Source organism: Balaenoptera acutorostrata, chromosome 8 (genome assembly GCF_949987535.1).
Source record: "Balaenoptera acutorostrata chromosome 8, mBalAcu1.1, whole genome shotgun sequence".
In the NCBI taxonomy this organism is placed as follows: Eukaryota; Metazoa; Chordata; class Mammalia; order Artiodactyla; family Balaenopteridae; genus Balaenoptera; species Balaenoptera acutorostrata.
The window spans coordinates 96,429,937-96,457,288 of NC_080071.1; the positions used below are offsets into that span (position 1 = coordinate 96,429,937).

At 45.2% G+C, this 27,352-nt stretch overlaps 1 protein-coding gene across 1 annotated transcript in view; it reads left to right on the forward strand.

Annotated features, from left to right (window-relative positions):
* The window catches only part of CFAP221 (cilia and flagella associated protein 221), an 86,887-nt gene that overhangs the window by 29,410 nt on the left and 30,125 nt on the right, over positions 1–27,352 (forward strand). The window contains 7 exon segments of the mRNA XM_057551985.1: positions 12,197–12,300; positions 18,485–18,644; positions 20,814–20,934; positions 21,018–21,129; positions 21,292–21,400; positions 24,738–24,825; positions 26,978–27,067. Coding sequence (XP_057407968.1) covers positions 12,197–12,300; positions 18,485–18,644; positions 20,814–20,934; positions 21,018–21,129; positions 21,292–21,400; positions 24,738–24,825; positions 26,978–27,067 — 784 coding nt within the window.

Consider the following 27,352-nt stretch of genomic DNA (forward strand, 5'->3'; position numbering starts at 1 on the left):
TAGCTCCGTAAAAAATGCCATTGGTAATTTGATAGGGATTGCATTGAATCTGTAGATTGCTTTGGGTAGTATACTCATTTTCACAATATTGATTCTTCCAATCCAAGAACATGATATATCTCTCCATCTGTTGGTATCATCTTTAATTTCTTTCATCAGTATCTTATAGTTTTCTGCATACAGGTCTTTTGTCCCCCCTGGTAGGTTTATTCCTAGGTATTTTATTCTTTTTGTTGCAATGGTAAATGGGAGTGTTTCCTTAATTTCTCTTTCAGATTTTTCATCATTAGTGTATAGGAATGCAAGAGATTTCTGTGCATTAATTTTGTATCCTGCAAGTTTACCAAATTCATTGATTAGCTCTAGTACTTTTCTGGTAGCATCTTTAGGATTCTCTATGTATAGTATCGTGTCATCTGCAAACACTGACAGTTTTACTTCTTCTTTTCCAATTTGTATTCCTTTTATTTCTTTTTCTTCTGATTGCCGTGGTTAGGACTTCCAAAACTATGTTGAATAATAGTGGTGAGAGTGGACATCCTTGTCTTATTCCTGATCTTAGAGGAAATGCTTTCAGTTTTTCACCATTGAGAATGATGTTTGCTGTGGGTTTGTCATATATGGCCTTTATTATGTTGAGGTAGGTTCCCTCTATGACCACTTTCTGGAGAGTTTTTATAATAAATGGGTGTTGAATTTTGTCAAAAGTTTTTTCTGCATCTATTGAGATGATCATATGTTTTTTCCTCTTCAGTTTGTTAATATGGTGTATCACATTGATTGATTTGTGTATATTGAAGAATCCTTGCATCACTGAGATAAATCCCACTTGAACATGGTGTATGATACTTTTAATGTGTTTTTGGATGCTGTTTGCTAGTACTTTGTTGAGGATTTTTGCATCTATATTCATCAGTGATTTTGGTTTCTAATTTTTTTTTTTGTAGTATCTTTGTCTGGTTTTGGTATCAGGGTGATTGATGGTGGCCTCATAGAATGAGTTTGGGAGTGTTCCTTCCTCTGCAATTTTTTGGAAGAGTTTGAGAAGGATGGGTGTTATCTCTTCTCTAAATGTTTGATAGAATTCACCTCTGAAGCCATCTGGTCCTGGACTTTTGTTTGTTGGAAGATTTTTAATCACAGTTTCAATTTCATTACTTGTGATTGGTCTGTACATATTTTCTATTTCTTCCTGGTGCAGTCTCAGAAAGTTATACCTTTCTAAGAATTTGTCCATTTCTTCCAGGTGTCCATTTTATTGGCATAGAGTTGCTTGTAGTAGTCTCTTACGATGCTTTGTATTTCTGCGGTGTCTATTGTAACTTCTCCTTTTTCATTTCTAATTTCATTGATTTGAGTCCTCTCCCTCTTTTTCTTGATGAGTCTGGCTAATGGTTTATCAATTTTGTTTATCTTCTTAAAGAACCAGCTCTTAGTTTTATTGATCTTTGCTATTGTCTTCTTTGTTTCTATTTCATTTATTTCTGCTTTGATCTTTATGATTTCTTTCCTTCTACTAACTTTGGGTTTTGTTTGCTCTTCCTTCTCTAGTTCCTTTAGGTGTAAGGTTAGGTTGTTTATTTGAGATGTTTGTTGTTTATTGAGGTAGGATTGTATTGCTATAAACTTCTCTCTTAGAACTGCTTTTACTGCATCCCATAGGTTTTGGATCGTCGTGTTTTCATTGTCATTTGTCTCTAGGTATTTTTTTATTTCCTCTTTGATTTCTTCAGTGATCTCTTGGTTATTTAGTAATGTATTGTTTAGCCTCCATGTGTTTGTGTTTTTTACGTTTTTTTCCATGTAATTGATTTCTAATCTCATAGCGTTGTGATCAGAAAAGATGCTTGATATGATTTCAATTTTCTTAAATTTACTGAGGCTTGATCTGTGCCCCAAGATGTGATCTATCCTGGAGAATGTTCTGTGCGCACTTGAGAAGAAAGTGTAATCTGCTGTTTGTGGATGGAATGTCCTATAAATATCAATTAAATCTATCTGGTCTATTGTGTCATTTAAAGCTTGTGTTTCCTTATTAATTTTCTGTTTGGATGATCTGTCCATTGGTGCAAGTGAGGTATTAAAGTCCCCCACTATTATTGTGTTACTGTCGATTTCCTCTTTTATAGCTGTTAGCAGTTGCCTTATGTATTGAGGTGCTCCTATGTTGGGTGCATATATATTTACAATTGTTATATCTTCTTCTTGGATCAATCCCTTGATCATTATGCAGTGTCCTTCCTTGTCTCTGGCAACATTCTTCATTTTGAAGTCTATTTTATCTAATACGAGTATTGCTACTCCAGCTTTCTTTTGATTTCCATTTGCATGGAATATCTTTCTCCATCCCCTCACTTTCAGTCTGTATGTGTCCCTAGGTCTGAAGTGGGTCCCTTGTAGACAGCATATATATAGGTCTTTTTTTGTATCCATTTAGTGAGCCTGTGTCTTTTGGTTGGAGCATTTAATCCATTCACGTTTAAGGTAATTATTGATATGTATGCTCCTATTACCATTTTCTTGGTGGTTTTGGGTTTGTTTTTGTAGGTCCTTTTCTTCTCTTGTGTTTCCCACTTAGAGAAGTTCCTTTAGCGTTTGTTGTAGAGGTGGTTTGGTGGTGCTGAATTCTCTTAGCTTTTGCTTGTCTGTAAAGCTTTTGATTTCTCCATAGAATCTGAATGAGATCTTTGCCAGGTAGAGTAATCTTGATTGTAGGTTCTTCCCTTTCATCACTTTAAATATGTCATGCCACTCGCGTCTGGCTTGTAGAGTTTCTGCTTAGAAATCAGCTGTTAACCTTATGGGAGTTCCCTTGTATGTTATTTGTCGTTTTCCCCTTGCTGCTTTCAATAATTTTTGTTTGTCTTTCATTTTTGCCAATTTGATTACTATGTGTCTCAGTGTGTTTCTCCTTGGGTTTATCCTGTATGGGACTCTCTGCACTTCCTGAACTTGGGTGGCTATTTCCTTTCCCATGTTAGGGAAGTTTTCGACTATAATCTCTTCAAATATTTTCTGAGGTCCTTTCTCTCTCTCTTCTCCTTCTGGGACCCCTATAATGCGAATGTTGTTGCGTTTAATGTTTTCCCAGAGGTCTCTTAGGCTGTCTTCATTTCTTTTTATTCTTTTTTCTTTATTCTGTTCTGCAGCAGTGAATTCCACCATTCTGTCTTCCAGGTCACTTATCTGTTCTTCTGCCTCAGTTATTCTGCTACTGATTCCTTCTTGTGTAGTTTTCATTTCAGTTATTGTATTGTTCATCTCTGTTTGTTTGTTCTTTAATTCTTCTAGGTCTTTGTTAAACATTTCTTGCATCTTCTCGATCTTTGCCTCCATTCTTTTTCCAAAGTCCTGGATCATCTTCACTATTGTTATTCTGAATTCTTTTTCTGGAAGGTTGCCTATCTCCACTTCATTTAGTTGTTTTTCTGGAGTTTTATCTTGTTCCTTCATCTGGTACATCTGCCTTTTCATTTTGTCTATCTTTCTGTGAATGTGGTTTTTGTTCCACAGGCTGCAGGATTGTAGTTCTTCTTGCTTCTGCTGTCTGCCCTCTGGTGGATGAGGCTATCTAAGAGGCTTGTGCAAGTTTCCTGATGGGAGGGACTGGTGGTGGGTAGAGCTGGCTGTTGCTCTGGTGGGCAGAGCTCAGTAAAACTTTAATCTGCTTGTCTGCTGATGGGTGGGGCTGGGTTCCCTCCCTGTTGGTTGTTTGGCCTGAGGCGACCCAACACTGGAGCCTACCGGGGCTCTTTGGTGGGGCTAGTGGCGGACTCTGGGAGGGCTCACGCCAAGGAGTACTTCCCAGAACTTCTGCTGCCAGTGTCCTTGTTCTCACAGTGAGACACAGCCACCCCCCGCCTCTGCAAGGGACCCTCCAACACTAGCAGGTAGGTCTGGTTCAGTCTCCTACAGGGTCACTGCTCCTTCCCCTGGGTCCCGATGCGCACACTACTTTGTGTGTGCCCTCCAAGAGTGGAGTCTCTGTTTCCCCCAGTCCTGTCGAAGTCCTGCAGTCAAATCCCGCTAGCCTTCAAAGTCTGATTCTCTAGGAATTCCTCCTCCCGTTGCCAAAGCCCCAGGTTGGGAAGCCTGACGTGGGGCTCAGAACCTTCACTCCAGTGGGTGGACTTCTGTGGTATAAGTGTTCTCCAGTTTGTGACTCGCCCGCCCAGCAGTAATGGGATTTGATTTATTTGTGATTGCGCCCCTCCTATCATCTCACTGCGGCTTCTCCAGTGTCTTTGGATGTGGGGTATCTTTTTTCGTGAATTCCAGTGTCTTCCTGTCGATGATTGTTCAGCAGTTAGTTGTGATTCTGGTGCTCTCACAAGAGGGAGTGAGAGCGCGTCCTTCTACTCCGCCATCTTGAACCAATCCTCAATAGAGTTTTAAATCGAGGGATCAGTTTTAAAGAGAAAGTCAATAGGGAAGAAGACGGCCGTGCTAACAGTGAGATGTTCTTAGCTCTTGGCTGCTATTAGAGACCGAGAAGAGAGGTATAGTATTGCAGTTAAGGGTCCTGGGGTCCTGGCTTTAATTTCCACCTCATCTCTTATTAACTGCATGTCCTTGGATGGCCCCACAAGTCAGTTTATTTGTCCATGAAATGGGCATAGTAATAGTACTCACCTCACAGGGTTGTTAAGAGGGTTAGCTGAGGGGCAAGCACAGTGTGACCGGGACATATGAAGGGCTACTACCAAAAAGAGAAAAAAGACTTAAAAATTGCCAAATTATTATTCCAACCAGAAATGGGGTAAGGTAATCATTCACTAAAGGAGAAATGAGATGAGGAAGAGAGAATGCTGTTTGGGTCTGTTTTTTCCTTACTGCTGTGTAACAAAACACCCTACAAGTAGTGGCTTAGAGTAACAGCAGTCGTTCGTTTTGCTCCTGGATCTACTATTTGAACATGGCCTGATGGAGAAGGCTGCTTTGCTTCGTGCAGAGTTAGCTGGGGGCTCAGAAATCCACTTCCTGAGATGGTCCACTCACACTCTGGCCATTTTCTGGGCTCAGCTGGGTGGAGGGCGGGAGCCTCGGTTCTCTCCACGTGGGCCTCTCCACAGGCTGCTTGGGCTTCCTGAGGGCATGGCAACGAGGTGAGTATCCAGGAGGAGCGAGAGATGGCAGTTTCCCAGGCGTGGCCTTTAGAAAGCAGTACGGCATCATTCCACTGCATTCTAGTAGCTGAGTGGCCAGAGAGCCCAGATTCCAGGGAAGGAAACCTCTCAATAGAAGAAATGTTGAAGAGTCCCTAGACTTTTTTGTTGTTGTTTGTTTGTTTTTTAATATTTATTTATTTATTTATTTGGCTGTGCTGGGTCTTAGTTGCCACGTGCGGGCTCTTAGTTGTGGCATGCAGGATCTAGTTCCCTGACCAGGGATTGAACCCAGGCCCCCTGCATTGAGAGCACAGAGTATTAACCGCTGGACCACCAGGGAAGTCCCAATAGATGTGTTTTTAAACTGCCATAATATGTAGTCCCAAAGCTTGCTCAGATTTGATTTTCCCATGAGTCTTCTGTACATTTGGAAGGGAATGGGTGTCACAGAAACATCATTGCTATCCACATCTTCTGATCTATAAATGGTTCCTGTATCAGTGAGTAGTTGACAAAGGAGAAGTCCTGCTAAATTGACATGTTATAGTCTATGTTATAGTTTAAATTATACATATGTCTCTGTGGGGAGGCTTCCCTTTATCTTGATGGTGTTTCTCTCAAAATTTTGTACATGTGTAATAGCTAATGATTAATTCATTGTGCTGTCTGAATCCAGCATCTTGTAATAAGTTAGCATTTGTCATGCTTATTATTGTTACCGAACCAAACTTGGGTCTGCTCACCCATGTGCAGCAAAGCCAATCTACTGACACCGGGTCGTGGTGAAGGAAAGTGCAGCATTTATTGCAGGTGCCAAGCAAGGAGTCCAGGCAGCTAGTGCTTAAAAGGGCCAAACTCCTTGAAAGCTTTCAGGGAAAGTTTTTTTAAAGACAGGGTGAGGGAGGGGTTTGTAGGGTGTGTGATCAGCTCGTGGGCATTCTTCTGCTCGGCTGGTGGTGCGGTGATTGGGAGTCAGCGTCATCAACCTTCCAGTTCCAGTGAGTCTGGGGTCTATGTGCTTGTGGGCAGCGTGCAGTTAACTTCTCCCACCTGGTGGGGGTTTCAGTATCTGCAAAACAGCTCAAAGGACATGGCTCAGAATATTCTCTACAGCCCTTGAGGAGGAACTAAAGGTCCTTGAGATTGTATAATGGCTAAACTATTATTGTTTTGTGTTGCTTGACGGTTTTCCTTTCTTTCTGCATTTTCTTACTTCTCTTATTAAATTTACTCTTTGGAACTCAGGGAAGGCCTAGGAGGCTACAGGTTTTCTACAGCAAAGAGGCAGGTAGAGGATGTGAGTGGGGTGGGTGTCTGTTCCGGGAAGGCCCCACGGTGTCCTACTCAGTTACATTATCAGTTATTACCATAATTCTCCAAAAAGGAGTCCAGCGCTATTGATGGCAAGATGGTTCACTCATTCCACTCTCTAAACATTGAGACTTTTTAATTAGGGAGGAAATTTGATTTTATGTTATATACAATAAGTTCACAAGATCATTCATTCTCTCAAGAAATCCTTGATTACTCCTGAGACAAACACAATGTGAGATTTTAGGGTAAATGATAAAATAAGATCAGAGTAAAGTAAAAACAAATGTTATATAATTTACTAGAAATTACTGTGGTGTCTGGCCCTCTACTTGCATTTATTTAGAGAAGGGACAAGAAAGAAATTTGAGTTTATATTAAGTTATTTTATAATATTTACTTTCTGTGAGGCAAATTTATACTCTTTTCTTCTAATAGGCACAGAGTTTGTACATGATCATAATATAAGTCTAGTATTTAAAAGGTGTGGGTTGGATTTTACTAAAAATAAGGAATAATTCTTTAAAAATACTTAATATATTTTTATACATAGCCTTAGCATGTTTGATTAAATGTTTAAATACTAAAGTAGCAGGGGACTTCCCTGGTGGTCCACTGGTTAAGACTCTGCACTTCCACTGCAGGGGGCGCAGGTTCGATCCCTGGTCGGAGAAGTTCCGCATGCCTTGCAGTGCGGCAAAAAAAAAACCACATAAAGTATCAGGGATAAAAGTTGTCATTACCTCCAAAAGGACTAACTTCTATCTGCTTTCCTATTTTAATTGACTGCTTTCTATAAGTTATGGAAGAACTCTTAATTCAGGCTCCAATTTGCATCTGAAGATTAATAGGCATAAGATATGTATATTTATTCACGTTTCTTCACTGCAGGTCAGTTTTAATTGTATTTAGCAAAGGGGATTTAGTTGATAATTTTTAAGTTCCCCCAGAATTTAACGGTATTCTGTTTCCTGAATGGAAAACTTCTAAAAAAACTAAACTTCATATTTGCCAAAAGTGCTCTTGACCCAAATTAATCTAGACTGTCCTTGATTTATGGTGAAGGAAGCCAGCCACACTAATTTGACATCCCTGATGTGAACAGCAGCAATGAAAGCAAAGGTCAGTGCTTCCACTGAATTTGCCTTCCTTGCCCTGCTGTGTCTCTTTCTGAATCAAGGCCCTTGGAATTTTGCGCCCTTAAGGAACTGTTTGTTTTTCCAACTGATTAATGCATCAGGAACTTGGCTTCATGTAATCATCATTAAACAAATGCTCTGACACTTTTTCTATGGGGATTATCAGAGCTCTGAAATTAGCTACAGATTAGGCATACATAAAAAGCCCTAGTAGTTTTTGTTTGTTTGTTTTAGTTCAGGAACATGCAAGCATTCAGCTTCTAGCAGGAGACCCCTGAGCAGCTGCTGGTGCAGCTCTGAGCAGACCCCCGGGGTACTAACTGGAGGGGCAGCTCTGAGCAGACCCCGGGGGTACTAACTGGAGGGGCAGCTCTGAGCAGACCCCGGGGGTACTAACTGGAGGGGCAGCTCTGAGCAGACCCCCAGGGGCACTAACTGGAGGGGCAGCTCTGAGCAGACCCCCGGGGTACTAACTGGAGGGGCAGCTCTGAGCAAACCCCGGGGGTACTAACTGGAGGGGCAGCTCTGAGCAGACCCCGGGGGTACTAACTGGAGGGGCAGCTCTGAGCAGACCCCCAGGGGCACTAACTGGAGGGGCAGCTCTGAGCAGACCCCGGGGGTACTAACTGGAGGGGCAGCTCTGAGCAAACCCCGGGGGTACTAACTGGAGGGGCAGCTCTGAGCAGACCCCGGGGGTACTAACTGGAGGGGCAGCTCTGAGCAGACCCCCGGGGCACTAACTGGAGGGGCAGCTCTGAGCAGACCCCGGGGTACTAACTGGAGGGGCAGCTCTGAGCAGACCCCGGGGGTACTAACTGGAGGGGCAGCTCTGAGCAGACCCCGGGGGTACTAACTGGAGGGACAGCTCTGAGCAGACCCCGGGGCTACTAACTGGAGGGGCAGCTCTGAGCAGACCCCCGGGGTACTAACTGGAGGGGCAGCTCTGAGCAGACCCCGGGGGTACTAACTGGAGGGGCAGCTCTGAGCAGACCCCGGGGTACTAACTGGAGGGGCAGCTCTGAGCAGACCCCGGGGGTACTAACTGGAGGGGCAGCTCTGAGCAGACCCCGGGGGTACTAACTGGAGGGGCAGCTCTGAGCAGACCCCGGGGGTACTAACTGGAGGGGCAGCTCTGAGCAGACCCCGGGGTACTAACTGGAGGGGCAGCTCTGAGCAGACCCCGGGGGTACTAACTGGAGGGGCAGCTCTGAGCAGACCCCGGGGGTACTAACTGGAGGGGCAGCTCTGAGCAGACCCCGGGGGTACTAACTGGAGGGGCAGCTCTGAGCAGACCCCGGGGGTACTAACTGGAGGGGCAGCTCTGAGCAGACCCCGGGGCTACTAACTGGAGGGGCAGCTCTGAGCAGACCCCCGGGGTACTAACTGGAGGGGCAGCTCTGAGCAGACCCCGGGGGTACTAACTGGAGGGGCAGCTCTGAGCAGACCCCGGGGTACTAACTGGAGGGGCAGCTCTGAGCAGACCCCGGGGGTACTAACTGGAGGGGCAGCTCTGAGCAGACCCCCGGGGTACTAACTGGAGGGGCAGCTCTGAGCCGACCCCGGGGGTACTAACTGGAGGGGCAGCTCTGAGCAGACCCCCGGGGTACTAACTGGAGGGGCAGCTCTGAGCAGACCCCGGGGTACTAACTGGAGGGGCAGCTCTGAGCAGACCCCGGGGGTACTAACTGGAGGGGCAGCTCTGAGCAGACCCCGGGGTACTAACTGGAGGGGCAGCTCTGAGCAGACCCCCGGGGCACTAACTGGAGGGGCAGCTCTGAGCAGACCCCGGGGGTACTAACTGGAGGGGCAGCTCTGAGCAGACCCCGGGGGTACTAACTGGAGGGGCAGCTCTGAGCAGACCCCTGGGGTACTAACTGGAGGGGCAGCTCTGAGCAGACCCCCGGGGCACTAACTGGAGGGGCAGCTCTGAGCAGACCCCGGGGGTACTAACTGGAGGGGCAGCTCTGAGCAGACCCCCGGGGTACTAACTGGAGGGGCAGCTCTGAGCAGACCCCGGGGGTACTAACTGGAGGGGCAGCTCTGAGCAGACCCCTGGGGGCACTAACTGGAGGGCCACGTAGCCCAGGTGGCCTGGGAGTCACTGGCCTATCTTCAGGGACCAGGTTCGGGCAGTTTCATGCTTCACGTTGACCATTACCCAAAGCTGCTTACATCTTGAGAGGCATGTGTAATTTGTAATGTTAGTTTTATCTACCCCGTGCTGTAAAGGACCTGATGCTTAGTGGGGCCTGAGTGTCTGTTAGGCTGAATTGCCTTGAAAATGTAACGACTTTTATGTACCCTGTGTTTCCGAATTAGAAAGCATCTCAGAGTGTTAAGATGGATGAACTGATACTTCTAGTAGAGCCTGATTTAGGACAGAGTCTATGAGTTTGGTAAGACAAAACAAAACAAACAAACAAAAAAAACTATGAAGTATTCATCTCACTGTTGGCTGAAGTGATTACTCTGTATAATGACCCTTATCTAGAATTTATATCAGTGGATGTAGTTGCCAAAATGAATATCTAGAATTTCCAAATTAATAAGAGAACAGAACAACCCAATAGAAAAATGGGCAAAGAATATGCACAGGCAGTTCATAGGAGAGGAAACCCAAATGGGTACCCATGAGTAGAAGCTCAACCTCAAAGAAATGAAAATGAAAATAAAATGAGATACCATTTCACCCCTATCAGGTTGGAAGGAGTTAAAATGTCTGAGAATGCTGTGCTGGTAATCAGATGCTGCTTGTGGAAGGATAAATTGGTCCAAGTGCTTTGGAGGGTGTTTTGGCCGTTATGTAGTAAAGCTGATATTTTCACTTTACTGCTAACCAGTAATTCCATTTCTTGGTTATAGCTAGAGCAGCTCTGGTCCAGATGCAAAAGGAGTCCCACCCAAGGACTGTCCCCACCACATTGCAGTAGTGAAAAGGTGCAAACAACCTAAACGCTTTCAGCACGAGAGTAGAGAAACAAGGATGATGTCGTCATACAATGGACTACTCGTCACTGGTTAAATCGAACGAACAGAACTTCATGGGTCAACCTCAAAAGCATAGTGCTGGGCAAAGCTAGCACGTTTTAGAACCATATTGTTGAAAACAAATAATAACTATTATACATTTTATGTGTACATACATATGTGGTGATACTATAAAAATCCATGGATTGATGGTGAATCCAGGTGCGGTCACCCCCGGGAAGGCAAAGGAGCAGAGGCCCAGGAAGAGGGGGGCGGGGAGCTTCAGCTGTTCTGTGGTGTTTTATTTCTCTAAGAATATGACATGGATTTACCCAAAGCAGAAGATTTGATAGAGGTTGGTAGTGGATAAAGGGATCTTTATTTTATTCTTCTCAATATTTTTCTTTATATTTGGAATATTTCAGAAATGTTTAAAAGATAATGAGTTTAAAGCCAAATAAAAATGCTCTTGGCATCGTTTTTCAAACCATGTTTGCACTATTACTGTATCCCCCAAATTCCTCCTGACAAGGGGTGATTTCACTTTGCTCCAGCAAATACTCGTTGGGCTCCTCTGTGCAGGACTCTGGGGCTTGGCTGAGGCCGTGCAGGAGAAGCCAGTCGACTCGGTTGTGCCTTCATGGGACTTGGAGCTCCCAGGCAGCCGGGCGCTGGCCGCTGAAGGCGTGGGCCGTGATGGGAAAGCCCACAGCCAGCCCGGCGGGGACGGGCACCTCCCAGAAGGCAGCACGAGAGCTGCCCAAACCCCCTGCGATCTCGCCGTCCCGGAGTCGGAGCCGGCGCGAGGGGCAGCGCAGCGGGCAGGGGGTCCTCGGAAGGCGGACAGGTGGGGGCCGGCGGCCGGGCGGGCTGGGCGTGCAGAAGGGCGCGCGCAGCCCCGAGGAGAGGGAGGAGCTGCTGGAAGGGGCCCAGGTGACCTGCCCCCGCCCCGCGCGGGATGCCACCGATCGCCTGGAGGGTTCTGTTCTCCCGCAGACTCGGGCCGCCCGGCGCGCCCCGCAGGAGGAGGGGCCGTCAGGGGAAGCGCAGGGCTCTCCAAGAAGAGCAGGTGGCCTTGTCCCCGTGAGAGCATTTCTCTCCAGCGCCTCTGCTGGTTTGCAGCTTCTAACCAAATAGCCTCCAGCATATTTCGGCCAACGAAACCCACCGTGTGGTTTCTTCAACACGGGCCAGTTCCCGGCGCTGCCGGGGCCAGGGCTTCCCAGGCTGTCCATGACGCCTGCTTCTGCGGCGTCCCCAGGCTCCCCGGGGCCCGTCGTGTGGCAGAGACGCCCTTTGCCTGGCACTGAGCACCCGTAGGTTAAAGCTGCCCGGCTCGACAGGTGGCAGACAGAGCTGTCATCGGGACGGTGGACCTGCACTGAATCCTGGTTCTGCCGCTAGCCAGCTGTGTCCCCTTGGGCACGACAGGAGCCTGCGCTGCGCCTTGGTTTCCTCTTCTGTCAGTGGAGAAATCATCTTACCACCTGATAGGATTAGACTAGTTTACTGTCGGCTAGCTGGCACCCGGGAATTATTGTGTGAGCGTTGACTGTCCTCATGGTTGTGACTGTTTATTGCATAACCTGAGTTTCCTTTCCTTGATACCAGAGGATCTAGTTATAAAGAAAAATAATATTTTCCGTTTTTCTTTTCTTTTTTTTTTTGCAGCAAAAGCTATGTGATTCCTTTGCAATGCAGTTGCCCTGTAGATTTTGAGTTTCATGTTGCTTTGGTTCAGTCTCATCAAGCCTTTACTGTTGAGCCAACATCAGGTAAGGAGAATTAATTCTCAAGTTGCCAGAGTTCTCAGATCGAAGATGATTTGGAAAGTAGCTCTCAAGTTATGGAAAAGAATAAGCCACATTTGAATATATTATTTTCAAATGTGTAAGAGTAACAGACTTTTTACATGTCTGACATAATGTAAATTGGAACTGGAAATTTGGGAGTAAAAACAGTTTGGGATAATTTGTGTCATGCAGATAATTTTTAATAATGTCCAGGTAAATTTCTCCCAGAGTCAAAACTGGGAAATCAGAAGTTAATCCATTCTAATTCTAGTATTGACTCTTGGTACATCCTTGGTTTTGTAGTCACCTTTAATTCAGGTTCAAATAAAATGAGATTATTTCTTTCCAAGCCTTCAGAATCGTAGTGAAGGGTCTAAGGAATTTGTCTCACAGGTGGCGTGGACCATCTGTCTTTGCACACCCCAAAGGATATAGATCCCAAAGATGCTCGGGACCTCTGCGAGTGAAATCTCCACCTGAATTGATTTCTGCTTCCCAGTTTCTGTCTCTTGACGTTTAGGTTTCAGATTTAAATATCTGCCCACTGTGATCTGCTGTGAATGCTAAAATAGTTTTGTGTTTATTTTGTATTTTTTTCTTATTTTTGAAGTATAGTTGACACATAAAATTATTATCTTTTTAAAGTGTACAGTGTGATGATTTGACGTATGTACACATTGTGAAAGGATTCCTAGATTGAGTTAATTAATATATCCATCACATCACAGTTACTTTTTTTTTTTTGGTGAAACATTTAAGTTCTACTCTACTCTTAGCAAATTTCAATTATACACTATGATGTTACCAACTATAGTCACCATGTTTTACATTAGGTCCTCAGACCTTATTCACCCTGCAGTTGGAAGTCTACACCGTTTTACCAACCTCTCCTTTTTCCCTCACCCCTCAGCCCCTGGAAATCACTTTTCTACTCTCTGTTTCTAAGAATTGGACTTTTTTCTTTTAGATATGCATATAAACGATACCATGCAGTCTTTGTCTCTGTCTGGCTTATCTTACTCAGCCTAATGCCCTCCAGGTTCATACATATTGTCGTAAATGGCGGGGTTTCCTTCTTTTTTAAGGCTGAATAATATTCCATTGTATATGTGTACCACATCTTCTTTTCCATTCAACTGTTGATGGACACAGATTGTTTCCATACCTTGGATATTGTGGATAATGCTGCAATGAACATAGGAGTACAGCTATCTTTTCAAAATAATGATTTCATTTCCTTTGCATATTATACCCAGATGTGGGATTGCTGGACCATATGGTAGTTCTATTTTTTTAACGTTTTGAGGAACCTCCATACTGTTCTCCGTAGTGGCTGTGCCAGCTTGTATTTCCAACAGTGAACAGGGCTCCCTTTTCTCCACACCCTCACCAGGATTTGTTATCTCTTCTTTTTGATAATAGCCATTCTAATAGGTGTGAGGTGATATCTCATTATGTTTTTTATTTGCATTTCCCTGATGATTAGTGTTGTTGAACATGTACCTGTTGGCCATTTGTATATCTTCTTTGGAAAAATGTCTATGCAGGTCCTTTGCTCATTGAAAAAATTGGGTTATTTGGGTTTTTCTGCTATTGGGTTATATGAGATCCTTGTATATCTGGGGTATTAATGCCTTATTGGATATGTAGTTCGCAAATAATTTCCTTCCATTCCATAGGTTGCCTTTTCATTTTGTTGATGGTTTCCTTTACTGTGCAGAAGCTTTTGAATTTAATATAGTCTCACTTGTTTATTTTAGCTTTCGTTGCTTTTGCTTTTGGTATCAAATCCCCAAAATCATTGCCAAGACCAGTGTCAGGGAGCTTTTTTCTGTGTTTTGTTCTAGGAGTTTTATGGTCAGGTCTTACATTCAAGTCTTTAATCCACTTTGAAATCATTTCTTTTAATGTTTTAAAATTTTATTGAAATATAGTTGATTTACAATGTTGTGTTAGGGTAGGGTGTACAGCAAAGTGATTCAGTTATACATTCATATATATATTATTTTTTAGATTATTTTCCCTTATAGGTTGTTACAAACTATTGAGTAGAGTTCCCTGTGATATACAGTAGGTCCTTGTTGGTTGTCTGTTTTATATACAGTAGTGTGTACATGTCAATCCCAAACTCCTAAGTAATCCGCTTCCCACATTCACTTTTGTATGTGGTATAAGATAGTGGTTCAGTTTTGTTCTCTTACATGTGGCTGTTCAGTTTTTCCAACACTATTTATTGAAGAGACTGTCCTTTCCCCTGTGCATGTTCTGGGATCCTTTGTTGCCAATTAGTTGACCACGTATGCATGGGTTTATTCCTGGGCTCTCTATTCTTTTCCATGAATCTATTTATATATTTTTATGTCAATATCATTCCATTTTGATTACTGTAGCTTTGTGATAGGATCTGAAATCACAAAGCATGATGCTTTAGCTCTGTTCTCTCCCAAGATTGTTTTAGCTATTCTGAGTCTTTTGTGATTCCATACAAACTTTAGGATTGTTTGTTCTATTTCTTTTTTTTTTTTAAAGATTTTTATTTATTTTTTTAATTATTATTTTATTGATTGATTGATTGCTATGTTGGGTCTTCGTTTCTGTGCGAGGGCTTTGTCTAGTTGCGGCAAGTGGGGGCCACTCTTCATCGCAATGTGCGAGCCTCTCACTATCGCGGCCTCTCTTGTTGCGGAGCACAGGCTCCAGACACGCAGGCTCAGTAATTGTGGCTCATGGGCCCAGTTGCTCCGCGGCATGTGGGATCTTCCCAGACCAGGGCTCGAACCCGTGTCCCCTGCATTAGCAGGCAGATTCTCAACCACTGCGCCACCAGGGAAGCCCTGTTTGTTCTATTTCTATGAAAAGTACTGTTAGAAGTCTGATAAGGTTTCATTGAATTTGTATATCTCTTTGGATAGCATGGACATTTTAATAATATTAATTCTTCCAATCCATGAACATGGAATATCTTTCCATTTATTTGTGTCTTCTTCAATTTCTTTCATCAATGTCTTATAGTTTTCAGTGTACAGGTCTTTCACTTCCTTGGTTAAATTTATGCCTCATCACAAGAAGAATTTTTTCTTTTCTTTTTATTGTATCTATTTGAGATAATAAACGTTAATTAAACCTATTGTGGTCATCATTTCACAAATATGTAAATCAAACCATCATGCTGTGTACCTTAAACTTATACAGAAATGTATGTCAATTATTTTTCAATAAAACTGGAAAAAATTTATTCCTAGGTATTTTATTCTTTTTGTTGCTATTGTAAGTGGGATTTTTTTTTGGTTTTTGTTTTTAATTTTTATTTTATTTTTGGCTATGTTGGGTCTTTGTTGCTGCACGTGGGCTTTCTCTAGTTGCGGCGAGCGGGGGCTACTCTTCATTGCGGTGTGTGGGCTTCTCATTGCAGTGGCTTCTCTTGTTGCGGAGCATGGGCTCAAGGGCGCGCGGGCTTCAGCAGTTGTGGCATGTGGGCTCAGTAGTCGTGGCTCGCGGGCTCCAGAGTGCAGGCTCAGTAGTTGTGGTGCACGGGCCCAGCTGCTCTGCAGCATGTGGGATCCTCCCGGACCAGGGATCGAACCCATGTTCCCCGCATTGGCAGGCGGATTCTTAACCACTGTGCCACCAGGGAAGTCCCCAGTGGGATTGTTTTCTTAATTTCACTTTCTGATGATTTGTTGTTGGTGTATAGAAACACAACTGATTTTTCTATATTGATTTGTATCCTGCAACTTTACTGACTTTTTAAATTAATTCTAACAGGTGTTTTTGGCAGAGTCTTTAGGGTTTTCTGTAGTTTTCTGAAGCACCGTGCCTGGGATCTGGGAAGATAAAAGAGCTCTGGGGCCTGTTGTCTGCCTTAGGGGCTTGCAGTCTAGTTGGGAGACTGGTAGACATAGCAGGGTGACAGCTGGGGTGGCACCCGAGGACCGCAGCGTGATGGAGTGTCGGGGGTGGAGGCTCTTGGGGGTGGAGCGTCAGGAGGAGTTTGCTGTAACACGTAGGCTGACGCAGCCTTTGAAGTTTTATTTATTGAGCTGGGAACACCTGTAATGAGCAGGCACTTGCTTTGGTGAGACTTAGTAGGGGAGACAGACGGCAGAGAGATGGTTTCAGGGGTGGGAATCAGCAGCTGAAAGAAGACTTGGAGGAAGGGCTTTCCAGGCTGGGGAACGGCGATGCCAAGGCCCTGGGGTGCCGGAGCCCGTGTCTGGGGATTGGAGCAGAGGCCGATCTCCTCCACGTGAGCCCGATGTCCCCGTCGCTCAGACAGCTCCTTGTGCTTCACTTGCCTCCCCAAGGCTTGCTCTGTATTCATGCCACGACTTGAGAGTTTATCATCTTCACTTGCTTATTCCTTTTTGTTTGCTATCCCGACTAGCATGTAAACCCGGGGAACTCCGGGACTTTGCTTTGTTTATTGCTGTGTCTCAAGTGCCTAAAAGAGTGCCTGGCACCCAGCAGTGCTCAGTGAATGCTTGGGTGGCTGAATGAAAGGGCTGTGCGGTTGGCACAGAGAGCAAGGCAGAGGCTGGGCCAAGATTCAGAGACCCTGGATGGGAAGGGGGGATGCCAGGCATTTATGAGGGTGTGTACAAGGCCTCTGCAGGGACCATAGAAAGACCCGATGCACCGGGACAGAGGGAACCACCTAGAAAGCAAAGCAGAGAGCCTTCAGTGGAAGTCAGAAACGTGAGCGCCTCTCACACTTAGGGCACTGACCCACCCTCCCTCGCTGCCTCTTATTTTCCTTTGCGTGTTTGTTGAACACTTACTGGGCTCCAAGTGCTGCTGGTACCAGAGGTACAAAGGAGAAGGAAACACCGTGTGATATCTGACTTGGGAGCTCCTGAAGATTTGAAAGGAGAGAATCAAATTACACAAAAGTATAGGGAACTGAATAATTTGGACACAAACTTTTATGTGTGTTCCTTGCTTTTCCTTGTGGCTTACGGCATGAACATTGACATGTGGGAATTAGCTTAAAGATTACGGTTTTGGGAATTCACTTCTGAGTCAGCAACGCTGATTGATAGGTATATGTTTATATAACTGACACAATCGAGTTATTATTATAAAGGATTAAGGTGGTAGTTGGATAAATAAGATCAATGTAAACGTGCAGAAGTTGATTCACGTGTATTTAATGAAAAGACTATATAAAGATAATAGAAATACTGGTGTTTCTCACGGGAACAGTGTATTTGTGTGTGTGTGTGGTTTGTGTGTGTGGTGTGTGTGTGGTGTGTATGGTGTGTGTGTTTGTATGGTGTGTGTGTGTGTGGTGTGTGTGTGGTGTGTGTGAGTGTATGGGGTGTGTGTGGTGTATGGTGTGTGTGTGTGGTGTGTGTGAGTGTATGGGGTGTGTGTGGTGTATGTATGGTGTGTGTGTGTGTATGGTGTGTGTGGTGTGTGTGTGGGGTGTGTGGTGTGTGTGAGTGTATGGGGTGTGTGTATGGTGTGTGTGTGGTATGTGTGTGTGGTGTGTATGGTGTGTGTGTGGTGTGTGTATGGTGTGTGAGTATGGTGTATGTGTGGTGTGTGTGTGTGGTGTGTGGTGTGTGTGTATGGTGTGTGTATGGTGTGCGTGTGTGGTGTGTGTGGTGTGTGTGTATGGTGTGTGTGGTGTGTGTGTGTATGGTGTGTGTGTGTGGTGTGTGTATGGTGTGTGTGTATGGTGTGTGTGGTGTGTGTGTGTATGGTGTGTGTGTATGGTGTGTGTGTATGGTGTGTGTGGTGTGTGTGGTGTGTGTGTATGGTGTGTGTATGGTGTGTATGGTGTGTGTGTGTGTATGGGGTGTGTGAGTGTATGGTGTGTGTGTGTGTGTGTATGGGGTGTGTGTGTGTATGTGGTGTGTGTGAGTGTATGGGTGTGTGTGTGGTGGGTGTGTGTATGGGGTGTGTGTGAGTGTATGGGGTGTGTGTGGTGTGTGTATGGGGTGTGTGTGTGCATGGGGTGTGTGTGTGAGTGTATGGGGGTGTGTTTGTGTGGTGTGTGTGTGAGTGTATGGGTGGGTGGGTGTGTGATGTGTGTGTGAGTGTATGGGTGGGTGGGTGTGTGATGTGTGTGGGGTGTGTGTGTGTGTGTGTGTGTGTGTCAGCCTCTTTGCCGGGACTTGGCAGGAAGAGACCGCATCACGTTTTCTCATGTCTTTCCTCCCAGGAATAATACCAGCGAACAGGAAGATGGATGTGACAGTGACATTTACCCCCTTTCAGTGTGGGATCGCACAGATAAAAGTGCAGCTGTGGATTTCACAGTTCAACTCTCAGCCGTACGAGTGTGTCTTCACCGGCACGTGCTACCCCAACATGGCTTTAAAGTACGGCCGCCTGGGGGGGCTTCTGTGCATTCTTCAAACTTTTTCAAAACCCCAGGTCTTCCTTCCTTTCATTCTGTGTTTCTTTCTTGTAGCAGAATGCCATCAAAAGCGTACTTAATATGCCTGAAACTAATATACTGTTTTATGTCAATTCTATGTCAGTTTTAAAAACTTTTTTAAATGATGAACCTTCATAAAATACACTTAAGATACAACAGCAATGCAGAGGATATCTTTGCACTTGTAGCAGTAGTTGCTTCTGGCAAGAGGGGAAGAGATGACTGAGGAAAGGAAAATGTCACAGTATAAACCCCAACCTTGGAGAACCCTTACAAATATTTTGAAAATGATAAAGAAAAAGTTTGATTTTCTCCTCTCCCCTTCATGCACAGGTACACATCACACAGTAACATCATTAGGCATATTAAATAAAGTGGAGTAACAATCTAGTATCTGAATAAGAACTAGCTCCATGGTTTATTATATATTTATGTTATTATTTTTTTTCTAAAAAGCCAAAGCATCTTAAGTCAACTATAGAATACTCGTGTGGCCCGCTGAGCCCAAATCTTGCAAGTTCCCACGGTGGAACTAAATGAGTCAGCCGATGAAGAAGCAGCGTTGGCTGTAAATGGAAACCGGCGCTCATTCTCCTGGCGTCAGTTACTGGCCGAGCAGACCGCCACTGGCCAGCTCGCGTCACGCGCTGCGACGCTCAGACCGCCTCCTCCACGCCATCGCCTGAGGGGGACGTTGACTTGTCCCTCTTAGACTCTGACTTCCACAGACGTGTCCGTACATACGATGGCGCTTTGCGCGGCCCAAGTTCCGTGCAGGAGCGGGAGCAGACCTTTTCTAACTGATGTTTTGGTTTCCCAACTGGAGTTTACTATCTTGTTTAGAGCACTCTTGATGTTTTCAAGGACTGTGTCTCCCCAGGCTGCAGGTGGGGCTAGAACAGACATTCCACCAGCAAGGAGAAAAATGACCCAGCTGCAGCGTGTTCTGGAGGCGTCATAGGTTGCTTTTTCGTTTCAGAGTTGGGTGCATGATGGATGCGTTCACACGTGTCCTGACTTTGGCACTGCCAATCCCACGTAACTCTTTAGTTTCTCGTTTTCTCATTTCCATCCTTAACGCTAGCCATCAGACTTCCTAAGGAGGCTGGGTGTTTTGCCGTTGCTGTTCATTTTCATCGCAGTATGGTTGCTTTAGGAGATTGGTTGTTAACACCCTCAGAAATTTGGGGTCGTTTCCCAGATATTTACGGCAGAGGTGGTATCAGAGCTCTGTTGAGATGCAGATGCCGGGCCACAGCTCACCCGTCCCTGCACCTCACAGCGCGTCAGGCAGGGTGGACAGGTTCTCCCGTGCCGTGACCTTTCAGGACCCTCACACAGGCCACGTTAAGTTCGGGATCGCAGGCCTATGGCCCGCGTTGTGCAGTGGGGCCGGGCCAGTAGGCGCCAGGCCAATGCACCTGGCATGTCAGAATGCGTGAATGGTCGCAATCTCTCACCTTACCTCTGTAACGTCATGGACACGTGTCGTCCCACAAACACGTGTTCACACATTCTTGCTTAAGGAAATGCTTTCATGGGTAGCATTTATAAACATACGTGATTCTACTACATCTCATGATAAATGAGCAGTTTCTGCAGACATGGAAGCAGCCATGTCTATACCTGCCTATGTTTAAAGCAGTTTTCATTCACAGTAAAGATCTCAAACGTTAACCTGAATCACTTTATTTTAAAGATCTTGCTACAAACAGTGGGCAAAATTATTCTTTTACTAGGAACATGAATCAATGTAAGAGTTTTTAAATGTGGTAAGTAAATTTCGCTGTGGAAAACCAACAGCCCAGAAATGAATTATGCTGGACGCTGAGAGCATTTTCCAGCCTGTCCTGTTTTCCACTTGCTATGTTCTTTGAGAACATAAGGAAAACAGCCATCGAACAGCTGTTTGTATATGATTATGCTCTGGTATCCTGATCTTGCGTTTATTTTAGTAAACCACTGTTTTAGCACTCAGATTGATTTTTAGTTTAGATATAGTATTGATATTTAATGGAGTGTAAGTCATGGTATTATTGGAAAGAACTAAAATTAGGAGCCTTGAGTTGTTGCATTACATACTAATTTAATAATCTGTTTTCAACTCTAGCTTAGAAGAATTTGAAAGATTAAATACTCTTTCTAGGAAAGTAGTTGTACCTCCAGAAAAGGCAAGGACACACGTACATTTTCACCGACTGCCAGCAAAGGCAAAACCTCCCAAGATTAAGGTAAAGTAGGCATTATGTGAACCACGATGGAAGGAATGACAGAGAAGGCAAATAATGACTTTTCCCTCCTGGTTTGGTCTCAGGACATCGAATATCAGAACTTGAGATTTCCAGTAGACTTATCGAATCCATTTGCTGTGGCAACTGTTCTCAACCAAGAACCAGGAAAATTGAAGATTAAAGAATTAAGAGAAGGTAAGCAGTTGGTCCTCCGTAAGTCAGCCCCTGGGCAGAATCTGCAGCAGCAGCAAAACTCAGTTAGATCGCTGTTATGTTTTGCCATTAGAAATGTGTTTTTCTCTCAGCCAGTGATTCTGATTTGTTTACTGGTATAATCGTGTTTGCTCCCTTCCTCAGTTTTGGACCAAGGCACTGAGGTTTCAAAAACAAGACAGATGAAGGAAGCACTCTTTGAACAGAAAGTCAGACAGGACACTTACGAAGAGCTCAAAAATCACCTTAAGTGGTAAATATTGCGCAATTATTTGCATCAAGTGACGGTGTTTTTGGTAATGGCTTTTTATCCATGAGACACAATGAAATGTAATACCTTTTTATGCCCTCTGAAAAATTTGATTATTCTCTCCCTTTAATGGACCTTCTGTTTCAGAGTGAAGTTTCTATTGGGAATAAACTAATGTGACCAAACCATGCTGCTTCCTAAGCATGACGAGTGGCAGAGCCAGAGTGCACCCCGCTTGCTCAGGACCGATCGGGGTGACAGGCACCCCGGGTCTCGCCCCGTCACCGCTCCCCCTACCCCGAGCCCCCTGTGTCCTGGGCTGTGTGCCCCAGAGGCCGTCCGGGGACCCCGGCAGTGCAGGCTGGGGTTGGGGAGGCTCCCGGCGGGGGTTTTCAAACTCACATGCGGGGCTTCTTCTTTGTGCTCCTGCAAACAAAATGGAACCCTTTTTACAAATTTTTACCATATCACACCAGGCATATCTACGTGTGCAGATTCAGCTGAAGTAACTTTAGAAACTCTTAAACTGAGTTCAAACAGAGACTCCTGGAGGGACTTCCCTGGCGGTCCAGTGGTTAAGACTCTACGCTTCCACTGCAGAGGGTACAGGTCCGATCCCTGGTCGGGGAACTAAGAGCCCACATGCCGCCCAGACAGGCCACGCGCCCTGAGCTCTGGGGCCAGCCCAGGTGTCCCCACCCTGCCACCCCCTCAGGAGAAACAGCCCCTTCGGTGAACTCACAGAATCCTGTGTGAGTCTGTACTCGGGGTCTGGCCTCAGTTGAATAGGGCGTATGCCAGGTTACCCAGGACCATTTTAAAAAAATACTCTTTCCCTGTTGTAAAAAAAGTGGACACGTTGTCATTTTAGAAACTTGAAGGTTTTTTTCTGAGTGTAGAAGAGGAAAAAAAAATCACTGTTAGTCCAGTGACCACTGTTAACCCTCGTGTTTTCCCTTCCACCTATGCTTCTTTGTAACAGACTCGAAATCACAACCTAAATTTTGGTTTTTATTTATTTATTTATCTATTTATTTATTTATTTATTTATTTTGGGCTGTGCTGGTTCTTCGTTGCGGTGCACGGGCTTCTCATTGCAGTGGCTTCTCTTTGCTGTGGAGCACGGCCTCTAGTAGCTGTGGCTCAGTAGTTGTGGCACACGGGCTCAGTAGTTGTGGTGCATGGGCTCTAGAGCGCAGGCTCAGTAGTTGTGGCACACGGGCTTAGTTGCTCCGGGGCACGTGGGATCTTCCCGGACCAGGGCTCGAACCCGTGTCCCCTGCATTGACAGGCGGGTTCTTAACCACTGTGCCACCCCAGAAGTCCCTAAATTCACTTTTGATCATGTGTTGTTCACTTAATACTTTCTCCCTACTTTTTTGTTAAAAGATTTTAACCCTGCCAGTAAGAGGCACACACACTGATGTAGGGTCAGTGGTTAACGCCACACGCATGCACACGCGCACAAATGCACACGTGCAGACACACCTTTTATCCCCCTGAGCCCTTTGTATAAATTTATTTATTTATTTATTTATGGCTGTGTTGGGTCTTCGTTTCTGTGCGAGGGCTCTCTCTAGTTGCGGCAAGCGGGGGCCACTCTTCATTGCGGTGCGCGGGCCTCTCGCTATCGCGGCCTCTCTTTTTGCAGAGCACAGGCTCCAGAGGCGCAGGCTCAGTAGTTGTGGCTCACGGGCCTAGTTGCTCCGCGGCACGTGGGATCTTCCCAGACCAGGGCTCGAACCCGTGTCCCCTGCATTGGCAGGCAGGTTCTCAACCACTGTGCCACCAGGGAAGCCCCCCTTGATCCCTTTGAAAGCAAGTTGCAGGTACAGTGCCATGAAGCCTCACCCCTAAAGGTTTTAGCACATAGCTCCTAAAAGCAGGGACGTTCTCCAACATCACCATAATCACTTCCAAGAGGTTTACCATTGATGAAGCACCAAATAATCAGCCTATGTGCAGATTTACCTTGTTGTCGCAGTAATGACTCTTATACCAGGGGGCTTTGGTTTTTGGAGTGGGGAATCCAAGGTCCAATCAAAGATCATACAATTTGTGTGTAGTTTTCATGTCTCTTTAGTTTCCTTTAATCTAAGACAGTTCTCCAGAACTTTAAAAACCACAGCTACTGTACCTCTTTTTTTTTTTTTTGGCCGAGCCATGCCGCTTTCGGGATCTTAGTTCCCCGACCAGGGATCGAACCCGCGTCCTCGGCAGTGATAGCCGAGAATCCTAACCACTGGACTGCCGGGGAACTCTGCTATTATATACTTTGAACACGTATTGGACTCCATGATGGGTACATTACATACCAGAGATGTTTTAAGTGTGATAAAATTCACATCACATAAAAGGAACCATTTTAAAGTGTAGAAGCCAGAAGTTCTTAGTACGTTCACGGTGTTGTGCAACCATCACCACTTATTTCCAGAACGTTTGCATCCCTCCAGAAAGGAAGCCCGTCGTAAGCATGAAGCAGTCACGCCCCGTCCTCTTTCCCCAGCCCCTGGCGACCACTAACCCACTTTCTGTCTCTGTGGCATTGCCCCTTATTTCATATGAATGCAGCCGTAGAACACATGGCCTTTAGTAACTGGCTTCTTTCACTGATCGTGTTTCCAAGCTTCATCCACGTCACAGCACCTGTCCGTACTTCATTCATTTTTATGGCTGAATAAGATTCTATTTTATGGACATACTACATTGTGTTTATTCATTCATCAGTTGATGGACACTTGGGTGGTTTCCGCCTTTGGGCTATTTTAAATAATGCTGCTACGAACATTTATATACAAGTTTTTGTGTGAACTTATCTTTTCAGGTCTCTTGGGTGTATGCGTAGGAGAGGAATCGCTGGGTCGTACGGTAATTCTATGTTTAACTTTTTGAGAACAGCCAAGCTGTGCTCTACGTGGCTGCAGCATTTTACGTTCCCGTCCGCAACGTACGAAGCTTCCAGTTTCCCACCTCCTTGGCAATTCCTGTTATTTCCCCTCATTATGATTGTTGTCACCATCATCATCATAAATCGTCATAGCCACCCGAGTGGGTGAGCCGTGGTCCGTCGCTGTGGTTTTGATTTGCATTTCCCTAATGATGACTGAGGTTGAGCATCCAGGTTTTTCTATTCATAAATATTTTAGTGTGTGTCCCTAGAAGATGAGCTTCGTCTTGCGGAACACATTATTCACCCTAGTTGTGTCGCTGTGGTCTCTGCAGCTTCCCTACCCCACGGTGTGTCCTCCCTCTTCAGCTGTGCAGTACGGCTAAGACGCTCCATCCTGAAGTCGACTATGGTATTCTGATGGGTTCTGGAAGCTGGTTTTTTTCTCCCCAGGCAGGTACACCTCGGTAAAGATCACATGTCCTTTAAATTTAAAAAAGACCTTACTGAGGAGCGGCAGAGAGTAAACAACAAATACAAGGTCAGAATCACTGCTAATTCGATGTCATTTATTTCACTAAATATTGTGAATTCCTGCTGTAATGCAAGATGTCACATAAGGAGAAAAAACTTAAGTAGGGAGGGGAGGCTGATAGCCAGCCCACGGTTAACTGTAAATCGAGGCTGCCTGTGACTGTCACCGAGACCGCTGCTAAGCAGTGTGTGGCTTCCGAGTCCAGCTAGCAGAGGACTCGTCTAGCTGGAAAGCTTCCCAGAAGACACGGTATAAGTTTGAAAAGTAGTAAAGAGGAGAAAGGCGTCCCACTTAGAGGCAGGGAATGGCTCCAGTTCGGGCTGGAATGCTGGGCATGAGCTGCAGAGCACGAAGGTAAGAGACCCAGAGACGGTGACCAGGAGCGAAGTCAGAGCCAGGTCCAGACCAAAGGCGGAGGCCGAGCCCTGTGGCAGGAAACCGAGCAAAAGCGAGAGGGAGGGAGGGTGCAGAGCAAGTGGGCACGAGAGCCGCACGGCCCAGACCCTCGGGGGCGACGACTTCTTGCTCAAGGGAGACGGCCAGTAATGCTAAATTCTGAAATGTTCATCGTAAATGAGTAGAGTCTAAATAAAGGTACAAGAAGTTTCCCTCCTCTTTCGTCTAACAACGCATTTGCCAATCCCTTCTTTAAATTCCCTCTATTTTATTTGACTTTTAGTCGTCATGGAGGTCTGGGTCTCTCCCCACGGAATCTGTATTTTGAACCTAAGGTCCCCAGTCTCACACTCAACCTCCGGCTGCATGCAAATCGGACTGGACAGCTCACCGCCCTGGTGACAATCATAGACATCTGTTCTTTCTTGTTTTCTTTGATTGCAGTAGAGTTGATTTACAATATTGTGTTAGTTTCAGGTATACAGCTCAGTGATTCAGTTACACACACACACACACACTCACACACACACGCACACACATCTATTCTTTTTCAGATTCTTCTCCCTTAGAGGTTATTACAAAATATTGAGTGTAGTTCCCTGTGCTCTCCAGTATGTCCTCTCATTTTCGAGTAGGGTGTTAATGTGGTGGTCGGATTTCTTCCAATTTAGTCTATAAAAATGTTTGTGAACAGCATACCTGAAAGCCAAGCTAGTTTTAGAAGTTACCTAACACACAAATAACAAAAACCACAAGGCCATGAAGAACCTAGTGGCAAGACGGGAATAAAGACACAGACCTACTAGAAAATGGACTTGAGGATATGGGGAGGGGGTGGGGTGAGATGTGACAGGGTAAGAGAGTGTCATGGACATATATACACTACCAAATGTAAAATAGATAGCTAGTGGGAAGCAGCCGCATAGCACAGGGAGATCAGCTCGGTGCTTTGTGACCACCTAGAGGGGTGGGATGGGGAGGGTGGGAGGGAGGGAGATGCAAGAGGGAAGAGAAATGGGAACATATTGTATATGTATAACTGATTCACTTTGTTATAAAGCAGATGCTAACACACTATTGTAAGGCGATTATACTTCAATAAAGATGTTTGAAAAAAAAAAAAAAAAAAAAAAAAAAAACCACAGAGAGGCAAAAGCTAACGCAGGTTTGCAGGTGCACGGCCCTCCCGCCGTGGAGGCAGGTGTGGGGAGACACTGCCAAGGCCGGCGGCCTTCCTGGGGGCACCAGGCAGTGCCAGTGGCTCCGGGGTAGGGAAGATGGCTCGGGGGCCAGGGAGCAGGCGGCGGGGGACACCTAGCCACGGAAGGGACAGACCCCCCACTTCCACCGCCCGGGAAAGCGAAGGGATCACGTGCCTTTGTTAATACCTGATACTTGGATCATCAGCTCTGAGGAGCTTAAAGCTTCCCTGGGAGGTTAAATTTCTTTTAAAAGAAATCTCTCTACTCCCGTGTCACACGGTTTCCTAAGATCCATTCTGTGAATTTTAAATGCCTCAGAAATAATGTCCAGAGACTATCCTCTAATTGTAAGAAGAAGGTATTGGGTTTGTGCTTCTGTAGAAACTTTCCATGTTTAAACAGTAAGTGTACTTAAAACGATCATTTTAACCACCACTCCCAGCGGAACTTCATGGGTGGATTGGACCAATGGCTTAATGGGTTTCTACCAGTTTCAACGAGAAATACAGTTGTGTGCCTTTGTATTCCATTTTAACATTTTTGATGATTGAAAACCCCAGCTAGATAGAGGAGATCCTGTTTTGGATGATGAATTCCAGCGACTCAAGACAGAAGTTCACCAGAAACGGGTTGTACGCGACCTGGAAGAAGTAAGTAACTTTCTTTATTTGGAATCTAATTATCAGCAGCTCTTTATATGCTTATTTTTTAAGCATGTAAACAATTTTATAGAAATCCTTTTACCAAGAGATTTTTAATAGTTTTTAATTTGCTTACCTTTCGGAGTGTTTTTTCTTACGACGTATCCACAAGTCAGGCATCAACTTGTAATTAATGTTTCCCTTGAAATTAACAGCCTTGTATATGGGCCCCTGCTTCCCACACCTCCGATTTCTCCTCTTGGTCTCCTTTGTTCTTCCCCTTTGCTGCCCATG